This window comes from Protopterus annectens, chromosome 12.part0 (assembly GCF_019279795.1).
Source record: "Protopterus annectens isolate FY-2018-M chromosome 12.part0, PAN1.0, whole genome shotgun sequence".
NCBI classification, from domain to species: domain Eukaryota; kingdom Metazoa; phylum Chordata; order Ceratodontiformes; family Protopteridae; genus Protopterus; species Protopterus annectens.
This window is the reverse complement of record NC_056746.1, coordinates 1310799379-1310820858: the sequence shown is the minus strand read 5'-3', so window position 1 is coordinate 1310820858 and position 21480 is coordinate 1310799379. Positions and strand designations below refer to the sequence as shown.

General features: G+C 44.0%; 1 protein-coding gene across 1 annotated transcript in view; it reads right to left on the bottom strand.

Moving 5' to 3' along the window:
• Nucleotides 1-13794, bottom strand: part of COMMD7 (COMM domain containing 7) — a 565679-nt gene extending 551885 nt beyond the window's left edge. The window contains exon 1 of the mRNA XM_044090372.1: nucleotides 13617-13794. Within this exon, the coding sequence (XP_043946307.1) occupies nucleotides 13617-13700 (84 nt within the window). The 5' untranslated portion in view covers nucleotides 13701-13794. The remainder of the gene's footprint in view (nucleotides 1-13616) is intronic.
• Between the last annotated feature and the right edge of the window lie 7686 nt (nucleotides 13795-21480).

Genomic DNA, 21480 nt, shown 5'->3' with positions numbered 1-21480 from the left:
AAGGTGCATGCTTACTTTTAACTAAAACATAATTACTAAGTACTGGCCAATTATGTCTTCTGACCCTGATATAAGGAAGTTTATAGGTGACAGACCAGCTTTTGGCTATAAAAGATGTCATAATCTCAAAAATCAATAATGTTATAAGGAACAACCTAGAAATAATTTCTCATTTACGACTAACAAACAGGGACATCTAAATGTAATAAATGTGCCCATTGTGTTGATATTAATACTGAAAAGACTTTCATTCATCCTTTGACTGGCAAGACTTTCTATGTATGCACACTTGGGAATTATGATACAAGTTATATATTTAGCCACATGTCAATCTTGCAATGCATATTATGTTGGGAAAACTAATAGGAGACTTGAGGATTGCATAAGTAGCCATCTCTCAGATATCAATAGGAAATTATGTACTAATGCAGTTTATAAACATATTCATGATCATGATTCAACACACTACTTTAAGTTTTTGATTTTATCAAAATTAAATGAATCTATATGTGGGGGACTTAGTACAACATACTGACTGGAAGAATTTAAATGGATTTTGAGGCTCAGAGCAGATATTTCACTAGGCCTAAATGAAGCAATTTCTTTAAAACCATGGCTAAAACAGTTACAGCATCGGGATTGATTTTATCATGTGACTTATTTTATCATGTGACTTTGATCTTGAATTATTTAAACTGATTTAGTTCTGTTTCTGTTACTGCCTGATGATGCTTTTTAAATGAAACTACTAAGATTGCGTAATAAACTTTGGGATTTATCTTTGGATTCTTGGACTTTGTTTTAGCTAGCGTAGTTCCAGTGAATTTGTCTCCTTTACCTTTTCCCATTTTGCACATGGTGACAGGGTGTCACTTTAGCAATGACAATCATCTCGAGCCAAAGTTTACACCACCAGGTAGCTAGCTCTGCCGCGGTAGTTCATTCATACTACTCAATCGCACACACACTCTCACCTATGGCCAATTTAGTGTGTCCAATCCACCTGCTGCATGTGAGGCAACAACACTTACCACTGTACCACCGTAGCCACCCACTGACCCACAAAAATATAGATAACTGTTCAGTTACTGAAACATGGCTTCAAGGAAGTGATAGCCTACCTGCAGTGCAGGGCTTTCGGCATCTACCATTCCTTTAGACCAAATACTGACTACAGTTGTAATCTTAGAGAAGGCCAAACTACCACCATCATCCTAGTCAGATATAGGTTTAAAACCAACATAGGTGAAAAAGCCATATCCAGACTTGGACCTGCTGTTTGAAACCATTTGACCTATGAGACAAGTAAAAAGCAGAAACTGAAATAACTAAAAGACAAACTTAAGGGGCATTTGCTCAATCAGACTGTGCTTGGTTTCAAGATAATGGATAAAAACAAAAAACTGTATGATTTTCCTCAGTACACACACTTTATGTATTCTTACTATTCACCCAGATCTGTTACTTTGAAAAGGCATTTTTCTCTGTGTTCTATTTGTGTATGTTCTGATGTTAGGCAAATTTTGCAATCTATCCTGGAACATGTAATATCTGAAGGTTATAATTCTCTTGTAAATGTTGTTAATGTACATTACAACACCTTCTCACAGGATCATAACAAGTTACTAGGCTATTGGCCCTGAGGCCCTTAAAAGCCTAGCCAAGAATTTAGCCCATGTTCCAACAAGTCAGCACCCTATGCCACTGTCCAGCACGGACATAGGTGGAATCCCAGCGGTGTATTTTCTGTTCCCCATCCAGTTATCCAGGTTGCACTTAAAAAGGTTTAATGAGGTACTCTGCTTTATGCAGAGAGGGAGTCTATTCCACAAAAGGCGGAGTCTCTGGGGCACAAATCTGTCCCACCAACAAGTCCTATTGATGTCACAGACCAGGTTGAGGTCTTGTGTGTGGGTTACTCGAGTAGAGCTTGACTTGTGGATATGCAGCAGCCCCATCAGAACTGGGTCTGAGATTACTCTGTATGACTGAGTAGAGGGACAGGGCTTTTAGTTGATCTGTGTAGGGTACATGTTTGAGGCCCTGGATTCTCTGGATGAGGAATCTCTGTGGTCTCTCCAGCTGCTGCAAGTGCTTTGTGAGGTACATGCTGAAAGGGGCTTTGTATTCAATAATGAGTCTTATAAAGGAAGAATACAGGGATGTTATGACCATCTTGTCCTGGATGAGATACCCTTACTAATGAGGTGGGCCATGCAGAAAGCTTTCTGTACAACAGAGGCAATATGGTAGTCAAAAGTCAGTTTGCTGTCAACCTGGGTTCCCAAGTCCCTCACGACTGATTGCGTGCTTAGTGCCTTATTATCAATGTGATAATTTGTGGGGACATTATTCTCTCCAAAAGGGATGATGATGGATTTTTTGGCATTCAGTTTGAAGCCATGTTTCTGGCACCAGTCATTTGTTTGGGTGAGACCCTCTTGGAGGATGTCCACATCACTAGGGGAATTGATGAGAGCACCCAGCTTGCAGTCATCTGCAAAGTTGGTCAGCCATAGTCCACTAGATTTGGCCTGTACCTCTGAGAAGTATATCCCAAACAGCAGAGGCCCAAAGATCAATCCCTGGGGTACACCACTTGTTACAGGTCTACTACTTGAGGTAGCTTCCCCTATTTTGACTAGGTTGGTTCTGTCAGTGAGCCAGTTTGCTACCCATCTGGTAACATATGGATTGATGCCTAGCTGAGAGAGTTTATCTATTATACTTGAGTGGGGAACAGTATCAAAGGCCTTGGACAGGTCAAGGTGGGTGGTGTGCACCGTCTCACCCTTGTCTATGGCCTTGGAGGCTGTCTCAAAGAAGTCGACCAAATTTAAAAGGCATGACCTCCTCTTGACAAAAATCAAACTGTGTGGGATCACGTGTCTGGAGATTGCCAATGTCCTTGTTAATGAAGTCCATGATAATCTGCTCCATGGCCTTGCAGATTAGGCTAGTTAGGCTGATAGGTCTATAATTTCCCTGATCGGTGGACTTCTGTGGATTGATATTTTTGCTTCCTAAATTATTTACTCCAATGAACCTGGGTAATGGCTGAAAAGGGTCAACAGACTAGTCCACTTACCAAGAAACAGAAAGGAAGAAAAAGTTGTGGAGAAAGTATTCCTAAGAACCAATTACATTACCACCTCCACCTTGCCTGCAGTGTATGAGGCATATCTAAACAAACAATCCCCCCCATTAAGCTTAACACTGTTCTACTGGAAGACTTCAACTATTTTTCCTTTAACTGGGAAACCTGCACAATCACAAGTAAGTATGCATAACAACTTCTTGACTTCAAAATTGTTAGAGCTTTAGATCAAGTAGTTAAAGTTCCAACTAGGGAACCAAAAATACTGGTTCTGATCCTCACCAATATAATCCCCTATCACATAAATGAGCACTCAGTAACATTCACTATTGGGTAAAATTAGAAGTTATGTATTCACCATAATGTTCCATCTGAGTAGGTGACTTCATTTGGATGCAACCTGTGGGTATCGGATCCGACCTCGGATCCAAGCCGGCATTTCAAAAAGCTTAGGCTCCGAGCTCCTAGCTCCTCCCTCTACCCATAATCCCCTGCCAAGCCCTAACTGACCTCAGATTGAGTTTGCCTATATAATACTAGAATAAAAAGTAACTAAATAGATGCATAAACTCTTGTTGTATAAAGGTCAGGGGGATGGAGGGGGGGATGGTTGCATCCAAATGAAGTCACCTACTCAGATGGAACGTTATGGTGAGTACATAACTTCTAAATCTGAAGTAGGCAGACTTCATTTGTCTGCAACCTGTGGGACAGAGTCCCCAGCTACCTAAATCTTGGGCAGCCGTCATGGAAGGATGTTCCGGAGCACCGCTGAGCCAAAGGATGCTCTTCCCCTGGAAACAACATCCACCTTATAATGAGAAATGAAGGTATGAGACGAGGCCCAAGTGGCTGCCGTGCAGATATCATCCAATGGCACTCGGGACTTAAACGCGGCTGACGTGGAAACTGCCCTAGTAGAGTGAGCAGTAACCCTTTGAGGAGCAGGCCTACCTGAAGTGTCATAAGCCTGCAGAATACAATTAGCAATCCATCTCGACAGTGTGACTTTGGAAACCGCTTTGCCCATAGCAAATTTAGCAAAGGAGACGAACAGTTGATCTGATTGTCTATGACCAGCCGTTCTGTGAATGTAAAAGCGCAATTGTCTATGAACATCTAAAGAATGCAGCTTATATTCTCCTTTGTTTTTATAATTGGGGAAAAACACAGGTAAATTGATTGATTGATTAATATTAGATTCCGAAGAAACTTTTGGAAGAAAAGATGGATAGCTGCTGCCATTGATCCCAGGGCCCTCAGGACCGAAGCCACCGTCGGACACGGTTGTAGGACTGCTGTGATATGACACTTCAGGCTGGACAGCCTGTCTGGTGTGAGGAAGGCCCGCATTGATCTTGTGTCCAACCTTCCTCCTATGAAATCTATAAGTTGTGTGGGGTGCAGTAAAGATTTTTCCCAGTTTATGGTGATGCCCAGCCTTGGGGCTATAAGAAGGAAATAGTCCCTGGCTGAGCACAGTAGATGCCTTGATGATGCCGTCAGGAGCCAGTCGTCCAGGTACGGAAAGACCTGTAATCCCTGGAGTCTCAGGTGGGCCGCTACTACTGCTAGTACCTTGGTGAACACCCTGGGGGCAGAGGTGAGACCAAAGGGGAGGACCCTGAACTGGTAGTGGCTGGCTCCCAGCCGGAAGCGAAGGAACCTCCTGGACCGTCTGTCCATCCGAATGTGGTAGTACGCGTCCTTGAGGTCGACAGAGCACATCCAATCATTCTCCCGCAAGAGGGGGAGTATAGATTGTAGGGTGACCATCTGGAACTTTTGCTTGGTTACTGACAGGTTCAATAGGGAAAGGTCTAAGATTGGTCTTAAGTCCCCCGTTTTCTTTGGCACCAAGAAGAACCTGGAGTAAAACCCTGATCTGGTCTGATCTCGAGGGACGCGCTGGATGGCTCTTTTTTCTAGCAGCTGCTCGATTTCGATAGCTGCTGCCTCCCTTTGGTCGGGTGGTACATCAGGGAGGCTGCGGGATCTGGGGATCTTGCTCAGGGGAATGGTATAACCTCTGGATATCACACGAAGCACCCAACGGTCTGATGTGATTGACTCCCAAGAAGTCAGGTGCCTCGAAAAACGCCCCCCGACTGTCTCCAGAGACGGACAGCCGGGCAACCCTTCAGGGCTGTTGAGTGGGTCTGTCAGAGAAAGGTTCTCTGGACCCAAAGTTTCTAGGAGCCCCTCTGCCTCTAGGACGGCGACCTCCCTGTCCTCCTCTGCCATGGAAGGACTGGTTATCCGGAGCAGGTTGGGACTGCTGCAACTTCCGGAACCACATCTTCTCCTGTCCCTTTTGGTTCTTCGAGAAGGACCTCTGGGGAGCTGAGAAGCGGACTCCGACGGCAGACAGCGTCTTCCTGTCCTTCTCGCTCTGGACTAACGTTTCGCGAACAGTTTTGCCAAACAAGGCAGAACCATCAAAGGGGGCATTCGCGAAAGTCGCCTTGAAGGGCTCTGCGAAATCACAGTGGCGGAGCCAGGCCTGACGCCTCATGACTAGGCCCGCTCCGCTAGCTCTAGCGGCTCCCTCGGTAGTGTGAGAAAGTAGCCGCATAGACGTATTGGAAACCGCTCTAAGAGTGGCCATACGGGTTGAGTACACTTGTTTGTCCTCACCCGACATGGACTCTGGGGGGGATGCAGCGTACTCTTTAATCAGGTCCCGCTGCATCCTGATAACATGTGCCATGTAGTTCAGCGCTCTCAAAGAGAAGGTTGCTGAGATAAAAACTCGCTTCCCAATGCGATCCATCGAGCGGGACTCCTTGCCCGGAGGATGCATAGAGGGACTCTCCTGTGCTAACTCCCTCTTTGTGGCTGCAGCCATCATCATGGCATCTACCGGGGGGCCCTTGCTCCAGTGAGTGCGATCCACCGGGGGGCTCAGGATACGGTCTGGACGCTTGGGTATAGGCTCAACGGTGTCCGGATCCTTCCATGCTCTGGTTGATATAAGGTCCACCAGAGGATCGGCAGGAGGGGACACCCAAGAGGTAGATGGGCCCGCCTCGAATGCCTCCAAGAACACAGACTCGTCTGAGGAGGCCTTGGGGGCAGACCACCCCCCCTGATCCTTAACATTTCCATAATATCTCCAAAGGAGATGTCTTCCAGGGGTGATCTTGGGGAGCCCTCCCCTTCATCCAAGTCTGTGTCTTCGGTAATGGACTCTGGGGAGTCCATGTACCTCCTTTTCCACTTACGCTTCTGAGGCACTTCCTCGGGGGGACTGTCCGAGGAGTCCTCTTCAGCAGCTAGATGTTCCAAGGGAACTACTTGGGACATCGAGGCGGGCTGTCCCTGGGACCGGCTGATGGGAGCCTGGCCCAACTGCAAGGGAGTGCGGGGTGGAGCCGTGGCAGGGACCGGGGGTCTGGTAGTCCTCAACAGCGCCCTTTCCACTACGTCGAAGGCCGAGTGGGAGCCAGCTTCTCTAAGCCCCGAGAGCCGACCCCCACTCGGATCCGACGCACGGACCAGAGTCGGAGCCGAAACCATCGGATCCGAGAGACCGGTGTGCTCCGACTTAGACGGAGCTGAAGACACACCAGCTCCCTCGGATCCGAGGCTCGGCCCTCGGCTCCGAGAGGTCGGGTCCGAAGTACCCGAAGCACTCAAGGGATGGGTCGGATCCGAGGTGCGCCGACCTATTGGATCCGACCCACCCCCGAATCCAACTCTGCCTGGCACCGACAGCTCCGAACCCAGGGTGTGGGTCGGAGAAGGAGCCAAGGGGGCGAAAAAAGGGGTCAAAGCCCCTCCCGGATGGGGGGGGCTAAGAGCACTCCCATTTGCATTTGGGCCTGGATGAAACGCCTCATCATCCGGTCCATGTCTGCTTCGCTCATGGAAAAGGTGGATCTAGATGAGGCCACCAAAGTGGACCTAGAGAGCCGCCTCGGGGACCTCACAGAAGGGCTAGCCTCCTCCTCCTCGGGCCCAGAAGAGAACCGAGGGGAGTGGAGCCGAGGAGGAGGAGATCTAGAAGACACAGGGGAGGCCCGGAGGAGCCGAACTTGAGGTCTCGGCTCTCCGTTTGTGGTGCCTCTCCTTGTGTCTCTCCTTCTTCTCTTTCTCCCTTGAAGTCTCCCTCTCCTCTGGCTTTTTTGAGGGAGGTTGAGTCCCAGCCGGGGGAGGGGAGACCACAGCACCCGCTGAAGGCTGCTGGCTAGTAGGGGCAGAGGCCGGAGCCGCATCTGGAGGGAGAAGTCCCGCAAGAACAAGCTTCAACCTCCGCTCCCTTAAAGCTCGGGGGTTGAACCCTGCACAAATGGTACAACCAGATGACAGGTGTTCAACCCCAAGCATTCTTGCAGTGTGGCCATCCGCTGGGGACAGCTTATGGCCACACTCGGTACATTTAGAAAAGACTGCCTTATGGGCTTCTGACATCTTAAGCCCTAACAGGCCTAAAACACACAGTACACACAAACACGCAAACTACGCAAAACCCGAAGAAAAATTAAAAAGATAGAGAGAGGAAAGCCTAACACGTGCACTCTAACTAACTAACTTATTAAAGTTTAAAGTTTTCAAAAATTTTTAGTCAAAAATCTTATCTGTAACCAGGAGCTCGAGGAGTCCGTTGCAACTTGAAAAGCGGCAAACGAAATCTGAGGTCAGTTAGGGCTTGGCAGGGGATTATGGGTAGAGGGAGGAGCTAGGAGCTCGGAGCCTAAGCTTTTTGAAATGCCGTCTCGGATCCGAGGTCGGATCCGATACCCACAGGTTGCAGACAAATGAAGTCTGCCTACTTCAGATCCCAACTTACCACAAAGCCTTTCTATCTTCAGAAACTATGCTAAGGCAAACCTACTCTAACTAACTGATGACCCGACGAAGTATAAGCACCATAATCACCTCTCCCTATCTCACATGCTGCCACATTTATGACCATTTGTATGCTCACCTCAGAGAGTGCATTAAGGCATTGGTCTCCATCAGACACAAATACAATGCCAAGTTCAGGAATAAATGCCTATGGTGGAACTTTAGTATAAACAAACTAAACTACACAATAAGAAGACAATTGTAGCCTGCAAACTTAATACCCACTTTTCTATAGGTGATTTCAAAAATATCAACACAGAAGCATGATTAAATCCTCCAAAAGAAAGCATAAACCGAAAATTACCACCTATGAGAATGACAACCACAAAGTCTGCTTCATCTATGTCAAAAACTATAGGAGTAATGCCCAGCAATACACTGAGCTATGAAACAACACATCAATCACGAGGGCACAGCTAACATATTCGCAGACAAATTCAGCTGAACTTATACTCCCCTATATCCACCTAACTTTCTCTACATCCTAACCCCCCCCAACCATCATTTCACAGAAGGTCCTAAGAGCTCTCACCAGGCAAAAAAAAAATAGTTCTGTGGATCCTGATGACGTGCCATGCTACCTTCTTTTCAGCACCAAACGCTGTCTCTTAGACTTGCTACTAAGCCTTTTCAATCTCAGTCTCTCTCCACTGGTTTTGCACTAGAGGTTTGGAAAACTGTGCTAGTCATTCCACTCTGCAATGAAGGACCATCTACAGACCGATAAGCCTGACCAGCCTTACCTGTAAAGCAATACAGTACATCATTGTGGAGCTTATTAATAAGGACATTGGCAGTCTACAGTCCTTTGACCCAACCTAGTTTGGGTCTGCTAAAGAGATACTCTGTCTCCTGAACTTTGTTGACTTCTTTGAGCAATGCCTACCTGGACCTGGAAAAGATCTTGGGTACCACCTCCACTCCAGCATTATCAATAACATAATCAGACCAATTGTAAACTTCTATGCTTCCTGCTAGACAGCAAACTGACTTACCTACATATTCTAATCTATCAGTGATGGATGCACACACTCATCAAGGAGAACAGTTACCAGCAGTGTCCCCCTGGAATTGGTTCTAGGGCCCCTTCCCTTCAGTATTTACTTTTCTAATGCCATGACTAACACCAGGAGCCTGTAGCTGAGGATGACTACAAACTTACAGATGTCATAAACTTTCCATCAAACTTCCAGACTCTCCAACAGGGCCTACCACATTGCAGCAAATGATGCCTAGACCATGGCCTTAAACTAAATACCAAGAAATTCAGTAATGTGTCTTTGGCAAACCTGGTGACCCAAACAGCTACCACAAAGATGACAACTCTGTGAAAACTGACACAATCATTAAGGACTTGAGCATTTTCATTCACACTGAACTATCCTTTGTTCACCATACAGCTGCTGTCATTATGAAATCTTCTTATCCAGCCAAACTGATCCTTAGACCTAGAAGATGTACCTATGGAGATGTTATTATCCCTCTCTACTCCTCCCTCATTGGACCCACAGAGTACAAATGACCTCTTTGGTATACACCTGTCTAAAGAAAAATCAAGTGCATGTTTTCCTTGTTTTATACAGACCTCTTTAAAACATTCTCTTTTCCATCTCCTACAGATTCTTGAGAAGGGACCTCTGTTCCACATCCACAAAATTAATAGCACCCTCAGCACCTGCTTATGGAAACTAAAATTCCACTACAGCATGAAAAGAACCTGTTGGCAAGAAAGCTCTCTCTCTCTGTCAAACACACAATCCCTCTTTTATGAACTAGACTTCCTTTAGACATAAAACAGAGTAGCTCCATGACCCTCCTTAAGTGTATCCTGGACAAACAGATTGTTAACTGTAACTATACAATTGGGCTGGCCCTTCAAGCCCTCATCAAAAGGGGTTGAAAACAATTAGTCATATTGATGGATACTGATAAACTGTGATGATCTACCAAAGCAATAGACTAATATTAACCCATGAAACTATGTTAGCTTTCCCGTAGCTCTCTTGCCCTCAGTCACCAAAACATCTGAAGGAGAGAAAGAAGATTATTAACAACATACTGCAAGAGAGTTTCATGGTCAGACTGAGTTATAACAGGGGATCAGTCAGTAAATCCAAAGATGCAACTGTTCTGCTAAGTTAAAGGTTCTAACATCTAATAATGATTCAACCAGGGACAAGTTCAGCTCTGACTGTGAAACAGGGGAAATGCCATAGTGATAACTTCTTTCGGCTGCTCACGTTAGGGGTCGCCACAGCAGTTGAACTGTTTCCATTTCTTGCTGTCCTCTGCATCTTGCTCTGTCACACCAACCACCTGCATGTCCTCTCTCACCACATCCATAAACCTTATCTTAGACCTGGCAGCTTCATCCTTAGCAACTTTTTCCCAATATACTCTGCATCCCTCCTCAGCACATGTCCAAACCAATGTAATCTTGCCTCTCTGGCTTTGTCTCCAAACCTTCCAACCTGGGCTGACCCTCTAATATACTTATTCCTAATCCTGTCCATCCTCGTCACACCCAGTGCAAATCTTAACATCTTCAACTCTGCCACGTCAAGCTCTGACCCCTGCCTTTTTGTCAGTGCCACTGTCTCCAACCCATATAACAAAACTGGTCTCACTACCTCTTGCAGACCTTCCCTTTCACTCTTACTGGTACTCGTCTGGTACTCGTCTGTCACAAATCACTCCTGACACTCTTCTCCACCCACTGCATCCTGCCTGTACTCTCTTCACCTCTCTTCTACACTCACCATTACTCTGAACTGTTGATCTCAAGTATTTAAACTCATCTAACTTTGCCACCACTACTCCCTGCATCTTCACCATTCTTCTATCTTCCCTCTCATTCACACACATATATTATGTCTTAGTCCTGCTGACCTTCATTCCTCTTCTCTCTAGAGCATATCACCACCTCTCCAGGGTCTCTTCCACCTGTTCCCTACTCTCACTACAGATCACAATGTCATCTGCAAACATCATAGTCCATGGGGACTCCTGTCTGAACTCGTCTGTCAACCTGTCCATCACCACTGCAAATAAGAAAGGTCTCCGAGCTGATCCTTGATGTAATCACACCTCCACCTTAAATGCATCCATCACTCCCACCGCAGACCTCACCGCTGTCACACTACCCTCGTACATATCCTGTACCACTCTTACATACTCCTCTGACACTCCCAACTTCCTCATACAATACCACAACTCCTCTCTAGGCACCCTGTCATATGCTTTCTGTAAGTTCACAAAGACGCAATGCAACTCCTTCTGACCTTCTCTGCACTTCTCCATCAACACTCTCAGAGCAAACATTGCATCTGTAGTGCTCTTTCCTGGCATGAAACCATACTGCTGATCACTAATAATCACCTCCCTTCTTAACCTAGCTTCCACTACTCTTTCCCATAACTTCATGATGTGACTGACCAATTTAATCCCTCTGTAGTTACTACAGCTCTGCACATCACCCTTATTCTTAAAAATCGGTAGCAAAACACTTTTTCTCCATTCCTGAAGCATCCTCTTACTTTCCAAGATTTCATTAAACAATCTAGTTAAAAACTCCACTGCCATTTCACCTAAACACCTCCATGCTTCCACAGGTATGTCATCTGGACCAACAGCCTTTCCATTCTTCATCCTCTTCATAGCTATCCTTACTTCCTCCTTGCTAATCCACTGCACTTCATGATTCACTATCCACACATCATCCAACCTTCTCTCCCTCTCAATCTCTTCATTCATCAGCCCCTCAAAGTACTCTTTCCATGTGCTCGACACACTCTCCTCGCTTGTGAGAACATTTCCCTCATTATCCTTTATCACCCTTACCTGCTGCACATCTTTACTAGCTTGGTCCCTCTGTCTAGCCAATTGGTACAGGTCCTTTTCTCCCTCCTTAGTGTCCAACCTTTCATACAACTCTTCATACGCCTTATCCTTAGCCTTCACCACCTCTCTCTTTGCCATGCACCTCATCTCCTTATACTCGTCTACTTTCTTCATCTCTCTGACAATCCCACTTCTTCTTCGTCAACCTCTTTCTCTGTATACTCTACTTTACTGCTTCATTCCACCACCAGGTCTCCTTGTCCTCCTTCCTCTGACCAGATGTCACACCAAGCACCTTTCTAGCCATCTCTCTTACTAGCTCTGCTGTAGTTACCCAGCTATTCGGTAACTCTTATAGGTTCATAGGTTCATAGGTTAGTACTAGGCTAACTGCCCTTGCGAGCCATTGTAAGCCTAGCCAATTATCTCTTGTGAGACTCAAACCCTGCACCTTGTGTTTGCAAGGCAAGCACCTTAACCATTAGGTCACCCTCCCAACCCCCCTCACTGCCACCCGGTGCCTGTCTTAACTCTTCCCTGAACTCCACTTCACAATTACCCTTTTTCAATTTCCACCATTTGATCCTTGGTGCTGCCCTCACACTCATCCTCCTCTTCTTGATCACCAATGTTATTCTACAAACCACCATCATATGCTGCCTAACTACACTTTCCCCTGCCACCACTTTACAGTCTCCAATCTCCTTCAGACTGGCCCTTCTACATAAGATATAATCCACCTGTGTGCATCTTCCTCCACTCTTGTATGTCACCCTATGCTCCTCCCTCCTGTTAAAATACGTATTCACCACAGCCATGTCCATCCTTTTCGCAAAATCCACTACCATCTGACCTTCTGCATTCCTTTGCTTAACACCATACCTACTCATCACTTCCTCATCGCCATAGTGATAACTAAACACTGGTAACAATAATAATGGCTGAACATTTGTTTACTGATACAGATCAAGTCTCGTGTTCTACCCAGAAAGAGAGACATGTAACCATCTGTGTAAATGTATAATGCCATAGAGCCTTGTACGAAAGATGAGAAAGGATGCTTTTCAGTTAATGTTAAAAGTCTTAAAAATACATACATTACAGCTATTAAAACGTAAAAGAACATCATTAATATTACTGTTATCATCCATGGGTACATTAAGAGGGTTTCACTAAACTAGCTATTGCTTGCTCAAATACAACCCAGTTTAGATCATGATCACTGAGATCCAGGCACACTTGAAAGAACTTGCTGTTACGGAGTATTTTACAAGTAGCATAACCTCCCCTACACTTCTATATCAATGTCTAGAACTTCTGGACACTGACACTGATGAATATGACCATGCACAGTTCCAGTATGTTGTACATAAAAAGATCTCTACATCTACACTTCCGAAATGCCAATTTCGCGAGTTTCATCATAAGTAGAAACGGAATTAAAAACTGACAATCATTCAAAATTCACACTCCTTTGGGTGGGGGCATGTATTCTTGATTAGTGAAAATAATGTAACTAAAAACAAACAGCTTCCAGTGTCATTAACTAAAACTTCATATGCTAGAGGAAACAAATAATGTGCAACACAAACAATGTTAATTACAAGAATTATTATACTAATAATTCATGATATGGCTTATAACTGTGCTAATGAGCTGAAGAATTTTTCTCACATCACAACAAGTTGGCACACATGAAAAAAATCCTGCAAACACTCTTCCAACCCCGTTTTTAATACAAAAGTAAATAAGCGAGGTCGGGATTAGAAACGATCTGTAATTCACAAATTCAAAACTCCTCTTACACAGTTTCGTGCTTAATGCATACCTCCTGGTTTAATTTGTTGAGATTCTGAATGTCGTTAGATACTGAGTCCGGTAAAGGATCTTTGGTGAAATGGTAAGAATGCATCCTAGCAACGTTTAGTGTCTTGACAGCTTGTTCTCCTTCCTGTTACCTGCTATCAGCTGACAAGCACGCTCAGATGGCGCCAACCGCTCTCTGTTTTACACTCACAGATTCGACACGAGTCACACGACTCTTTGTGTTCTGTCACTGTAACGTTTCGATAGCTTCTTTATGTTGTATCTTTTTGTGGAGAAAATACGGTCTATTTTTCTGTGGTTTTCTTTTTACAAGGAAAAGTTTTCGTAGTTGTAAAAATTAATTTAGCAGAAAAGCCTGGAGTGAGTGCTATTTTTCTTAAAGACGCAACGACCGTATAATCGAATCTTCAACCTGTTTAGGCAAGTTAGAAGGGAAAAATTCTGAGTGCTGGCAAAGTGTAGGTTAACTGGCACTAGATGGACGAGGGGCAATAAGTATATAAACACCATGCCACTAGTATTTAAATGAGAAACTGAAAATATTCGCATACAACACATTGTCATTGCATGAATTGTGACTTTTTGACATATAACGTATTCGTAGTTTTTTTAAAATAGTATTAATTACAAAAGTATGCCAGTCTCGGTGTACTGTACTATATGTGCTAATATAAACGCTCAGTTATTTTAAAAATGTATTATAGTTCTACACACCCGTTGCAGTCTCGTGTTTTTTTTTTTTTTTTTTTTTAACCTAGTTGCTGTGGTAGGTACAATCTGCTTTGACTCCAAGATGATTCAGATTAAAAGTAGTAGAATTTTAAGACGGTTTTCTGTAGCTCTTGTTGCATCAAAAATCGGGGCAAAATTCAGAAATAATAAGGTTCAGTCGCCTCAAGAATAAGGGGCAAACTAGTCATAATAACAGACAGAGGCAATAATCGGGAGATACTTTTTTAAGTACTGGCACATCATAGTGGATAGTTGGTAGAATAACATGATCTTCATTTGCATACTTTTTCTGAAGAAAGAAAAGTCGTCTGTAATTTTGGCAATACTTATCTGTTGTAACTGAAGCCCGTAGTGTTTTATCACAAAATCAGACATTGAAAGAGGAGCAGAGTAAACTTCAGAACAGAGGCAAAAACAGGTATTGTACCTTTCAACTAGGGTTGCCGCCTTTTCAAATGCCCAAAGTGGGACACTTTTGTAGAAATGTGAGATTTTGCAGGACAAAACATACCCACGGCCAGTGCAAAGGCCAGAACTTCACTTTTTGCCAAAATAAAAGCTTATTTTTGTTGCATTTGAGTTGCTCATGCTATTTCATATAATATTTATGTTCCAGATACAAAAATAATTGTTTTATGCAACTATTAAAAAAAACTTAAGAAATGTATTTTTTCTTAAAATCTCAGGACATTTGCCATTTTTTATTTTATTTTTTTTCGCAGGACACAACTGCCCAAAGTGGGACTGTCCCTCGCAAAGAGGGACAGGTGGTAACCCTACTTTCAACTGTCTCTGATCAAATTTTAGGTCTGTCTCTCTTAATCCTTCCTAAAACTGGTGACTGTTGAAGAAAAGGTGGTGAGTTAACTTATACTTGACAATAATTAGAGTTGTAGACCTTTTTATTGCAGTAAATATATAGTAATTTACATTCTCTTATTCTGTCAATGTTTCATGTTAATAATATTAGCATTTAAAAAATATCTCTTTATTATTTCTGGATTTGTCCCTGATTCTTTGAGATTTGCCCTGATTATTTGAGAACTATGAGGGGCATCCCTAAAAATTAGGAGCAGTTGACAGCATACCTCTCAGCATCTAAGTGCAGCAACTCTGGACAAAGCCAAACTAAGGAGGGGACAAAGCCCCGCAAAAAGACAGATTTTAAATATTGCTCTTCTAAACTTGATAGAATAACAGGTTTTGCACTAGTGTGTATTTCCTGAAGGATATGAAGTCTGAAATTCATGTCTGTCATTATTTAATAACTTAAATCCTATATAATTTGCAAGACAAAAATAGTTTATGAGAAACCGAACAAAATATGAGCAAAAACCCAAAAAATATGAGGCAAAAATCTTGACATTCTGCAAAATTCTGGACAGTTAAGAGGTATGGTTGACAGATATGCTGTATTGAACGGTAAGCCATTATTTCTCATCAGTGGTGAATTTTAAATTATTTCCCAATCTTAACAGAGCAATGTAGCTTAAAAACATATTTGGGACGAGGCTTTCAAGGACATTTAACCCTTTTACTTATTTATTGCAGTTATTTTGTTTATAACCTGACAGTAATAATTGCTATCAATTACATACATAATTGATGCCAATTATGTATGTTAATGTGTGTCACATTTACAAGTTTTTTTTTTCAATGCCGGATATTTACTGCATTGGAAAGGAGCAGCAGCATTATGGTAGTAGATGAAAGGAAAGAGAATTTGCTCTAAGCAGTTATTCGTGTTCATTTTTAAAAAATACTGGAAAATGAGGTTGATTATATAAGTTCTTTCAAGAGTGATGCTGTTACAAGATTACTGACCTTTAAAGGACATTACAATTAAGTGATACAACATAAAAGTGAAAATTAAGTGATGAAAAGCATTGCAAGATGGAAGAAAAGAAGTTATGTACTCATCATAATGTTCCATTAGTGTTGTCCATTTTCATTCACCATCAACATATGGGCTTGGGTCTGAATCTACCACTATTTTTAGCTTGTGGAAGCCTGCAAACTCTCGAGCCCTTCTCTACCCACAATGCCACACTCTTATTTCCCTCAGATAACACATATAGTTCGAAAGGAAAGAAAATAGTAGCAATTGTATACAGAGACCATCACTGGAGATCAAACCGCAAACTGTTTAAGATGTCTTTTGAACCCTCACATCCTATCTATGTACAGGGGGAAGGAGGGTGGGGAGTTGATAGTAAATGAAAATGGACAGCACAGATGAAACATTATGGTGAGTACTTATCTTCTTTATCTGATGTTGTCAGTTTTCATTCACTATCAACATATGGGACAGAGTCCCCAGCTACGTAATCCCCGGCTGGCCCTAAGGAAGGATGTGCCTAAGAACGGCTGAACCAAAGGCCAATCTTGTCCTCGAGATCAGATCCATTTTGTAATGGTTGATAACGGTATGCAGATTAGACCAAGTAGAAGCTGTGCAAATGTCATCCATGGAAGCTCTGGACTGAAAAACAGTGGAAATTGCCACACATCTGGTGGAATGAGCTCTTACAGGTTTGGAGAAGGGCACATTCAATTTTGCATACACCAAGGAAATACATTCCGTTATCCATTCGGCTGTAGTCACTTTCTTAACGGGTTGCCCCAGCCTATGGTGGGCAAAGGAAATAAAAAGCTGGTCTGCCTTTGTGAAGTCCTTCGTACGATCCGAATAGTAACACAACTGTCTATGAACATCCAATGAATGCAGCAAAAACTCTTCCTTATTTACTGAAATTTAGAAAGAATACTGGAAGATGAATGGCCTGATTAATATTGGATTCTGACAACACCTTTGGTAGAAAGGAAGCATTAGTCCATAAGGAAACCCTATCTTTGTGAAAGGCCAAGTACGGAGGGTTTGTGGATAAAGCCTGAAGCTTTGATATTTTCCTGGCTGATGTTATAGCAACCAGAAAAATGGTCTTCCAAGGTAGAAATTTCAAATCACAATTGGCTGCAGGCTGAAAGGGGGGGGGGTTGTGTTAGGCCTTGTAGTACTACAGTTAATTCCCATGGGGAAACAGGGTCTTTAAAGGGAGGCCTTAGCAGAAGACCATCTTTCAAAAAACCTTTACAGATCTTTGCAAAAGCCAGAGAAGAATTGTGTAATCCCACATGGAAATTTGAAATTGCTGCAAGCTGAACTCTAATAGTAGATGTGCTTGCTCCTTCATTAAATAATTCGGATAGAAATTCAAGGACCACATAAGTAGGAGCTGTAAAGGGTTTTATGTGATTTTGCTCTACCCAGTAAACATATCTTCTACTTGCTTTTGTACAGTTTCCTAGCAGACAGTTTAAGGGACGAAAATAAAATAAAACAGACTGGGGAAGAAAACATAGGTTACCTGGCCATCAATGGAATTGGAGAAACCATGCAGTCATTCTGAGGTTGGGAAGGTCTCGGTGAATCAGTTTTGTTGGCTGGGACTAAAGGTCTGTAGTCAGATTCAGAATCCAAGGTGGAGATAGTAGTTGCAGCCAAATAAAGAGGAGCCACACTTGTCAAGCCAGTAAGGTGCAATGAAGATTACTCTGCTATTCAATCTGGCTGCCTTCTGTACGAATCTGGGGAGCAAGGGAGTTGGGGAATAGGTGTATAATAGACCAGGAGGACAATTGTGGAAAAGAGCATCCCTCAGTGACTTCCCCACTGGGGAATTAGAGCAAAGATGCTGCTGCATTTGTTGTTTAGAGGAGATGCAAAAAGAGCGCAGCAAGGCTGGCCCCATTGATGAAAAATCAGTTTTGTCACTTTCTGGTTGAGGGACCATTCATGAGGTAATAGAATGGACCTGCTGAGTTTGTCTGTTATCAGACTGGACTTTCCCAGAATCTGCACTGCCACCAGAAACCGATTGGAGGCTATCACCCACTGCCACACTCTTAATATCCCAAACTACCGACATATTGTCTGTTTGGATTGCAATTGTCCCAAGAGGGAGAGAATCTTGGAATGCTTGTAACTCGAAAAGCACCGCTCTCATCTCCAGAACATTGATATGCAGGTTGGCCTCTGTGGGGGAAGAAGTGCTTTGGACTGTCTTCTCCAGATAATGCCACCCCACCCAATCTGCAAAGCATCTGTGGTCATTATGGCCTTGGGCTGGGGAAGTATGAATGGGCAACTTTGTTGGGACTGACTTGACTGTGTCCACCATAACAGGTAATTTTGCATATCTGAGTAACCTTTATTTTTGTCAACATAGGGTGAGTGACAATGCACCATTGGGTTTGTAGCATCTATTGTAACACCCTCATGTGAAAGTTTGCTAGGGGTACTAAGGTAATGTCTGCTCCCATCGAGCCTAGAGCCTGCAGGACTTTTCTGGTCAATATCTTTGTGCTGCAAGTAATTATCCTGACTTGGCTTTTGATGCTCTGTGGTCATGGTAATGGTATGGTTTAACATGTTGAGATCCAAAATTGGTCTCCAGTCGCCTGTCTTTTTTTGAACCAAAAAGAACCTTGAGTAAGTTCCAGGTCCTGTCTGGTCTGGTGAGACTTCTTGGATGACTCTCTTTGCGAGCAACTGTTGAATTTGCTGAGTTGCTGGCTCCCTTTGATTGGGTGGAACACTGGGGAGCTTTGTTATTGACAGGGGTGGAAGGAAAAAGGGTATGGTATAACCTCTGGTAATAATTCTGTGCACCCAAATATCATTTGTTATAGCCAGGCTGTTTGGTGCAGAGAAAAATGACCCCTGACTGCCTCCAGAGGTAGACAATCGGGCCACCTTTCAGGAACGCTGATATATCAAATAAAGTATTTGTGGACCCTGTATTCTGCAGGCCTCCTCTGCCACAAAGGCATCTTCTATTATTAGAATTTCACCCTCTGCATCTGGAAGAATCAGTTCCATGTGTCTCGGGGAAAGGACCTTGAGATTTTTTTCAGCTGCATCTTGCAACCTCCCTGCTGATTCTTTGAAAAGGTTCTTTGGGGGGGAATCAAAAACAAAACACACACTCTAATGGCAGACAAGATCTTCCTGTCCTTTTCAAACCTGGTTAAATGTTTCTTTAACAGTGGGTCTGAAAAGGGAGGAGCCATCAAATGGAGCGTTGATGAAAGAAGATAGGAAAGGCTCCGCAAAATCACACAAGAGCATCCAGGCATGCCTCCTCATGGATATGCTTGAACTTGCCACCCTTGAGACACCTTCCATTGCATTGGAGATAAGCCTCATGGAAAAGTTCAAAACCAATTGTAAAGTAGTCAACTGAGGGGGGGCACAGATGCTTGGGTCACTTCATTGGTGGTCCTTGCCAACAAGTTGAAAGGTTCATCAAGTAAATTCCTTTGCAACCTCGTAAAAGGACTAGGTAATTCAGCAATGAAATGGCAAAAGTCTGTTGAAGCATACACTCACTTCCCCAATCTGCCCATCGCCCTAGACTCTCTATTAGGAGGATGGACAGTCAAACTCTCCTCTGCAAGTTCCTTTTTTCTGGCCACCACCATAACCATGGCATCAACTGGTACACCCTTACTCCAAAACATCCTTTCTAATGGTGCCATATCTGGTCTCTTGGGGATGGGTTTAGTCGAGTCAGGTTCCTTCCAAGCCATCTGACAAGTTAGGTCTACTAATTCGTCAGACGAGGGAGCTACCCAGGAGGTAGATGGGCTGGTCCTGAAAGCTTCCCGATATACCAACTCCACAGAAGAAGTGTTTTGGAAAGACCAACCACCTTTTTGTTTTAGGAGTTTGAAGATGTCTCCAAAGGAGACGTCATCGGATGGTGATTTGGAGGATCCTTCAACTTCATTGAGGTTGGTATCAGTGGTGAGAGACTCTTGGGGTGGATCTAGGTGTTTCTTTTTACACCGCCTCTTCCTAGGGCTTCTTCAATGGGATGATCTGGAGAAGTGTTGGAAGAAGAGGGGAATCCCCGATTGGGCCATCTGGAGACTTTGGACTGGCTGTCCCCGTGGCATGAAGTGGTGAAGCTCACGAGACAAAGGAACCGTTAAGGATGGAGCTGAGGGCGGAGGGCCAACCTGATCTGAAGGTGCAGAAAAAAACCTCTTCACTACCTGACCTCCCCAGGGAAGAGGAAAACAATGGAGCAAAGCAAGAAGGTCTCTGGTCCACCAGCATCCCCCTGAAGGCCATCTGCTGAGGAGGATGCCGGAGCTGAACTATTGAATGACAAAGCTCCGAGAGGGAGGGACTACTCCAAAAACCTCGGATTCCACTGCACTCCCTGGATCCAATGTGGAAGCCGTCCGGATCCATAAGAATTGGAGCCAATGAACTCAGAGTCATAGTTGGATCTGAGGAATCCAGCTTCCTCGGCTCCAACCCAGATGGCCCCAGAACACTTGGACCCAAAAACTCTGAAAACAAGTGTTGGGTCAGAGGAGGAGGAGTGGACATTGATGGAGGTCCCTAATTCGATGGGGTAGGGACTCCCAAGGGCACTCCTCTGAAGTTGTTCCATGACGAGCTCCTTCACCATCCTAGCCACATCAGCTTCAGTTAGGCTTTTTGAGGAACGTGAGAGTACCAAGGATGAAGGCCTAGAGTGCCTCTCCAGGAAGGGAGAAGATACCCTAGAAGGCACCAAATCCAAGGAAGGCAAGTAGATTGTCCTGGGAATGGTTATCGATTCCGAGGACTCAGGATCCTATGTAGTTTTTTTTTTTTTTTTTAGGATCCGGTGAAAACATCTTTGTCAGATCCAAAGACTTGCGTGGAGCTGGGGAAGTCAGATCCGACCTCGGTAGCTTCTTTTTGGGTTCCGCAGAGGAAGGCACATCAACAGACCTGGATCTTTTAGCATGATCCCTAGTCTTGGACCCTGTACTTTGAGTTTGTGAAGAAAAATTAGAGGGTTGAGCCCCAGTGATGGCTTGAGAAAAAGTCATAGGCAGCAACCCTTTTAAAGTCAATTTGTTTTTCCTCTCTGTGAGGACCTGAAGGTTAAACGCCTCACAGGTATCGCACTGCTTATTTAGTTGTTCTTGTCCTAAGCAATATGCACACTAAGTTTACCCATGTGGAAAGGGTGTATTGTGACCACATCTAACACACTTCTTCATAGGTTCATAGGTAGGTACTAGGCTATCGGCCCAAGGGCCTAAGTAAGCCTAGCCAACCAGGTTCC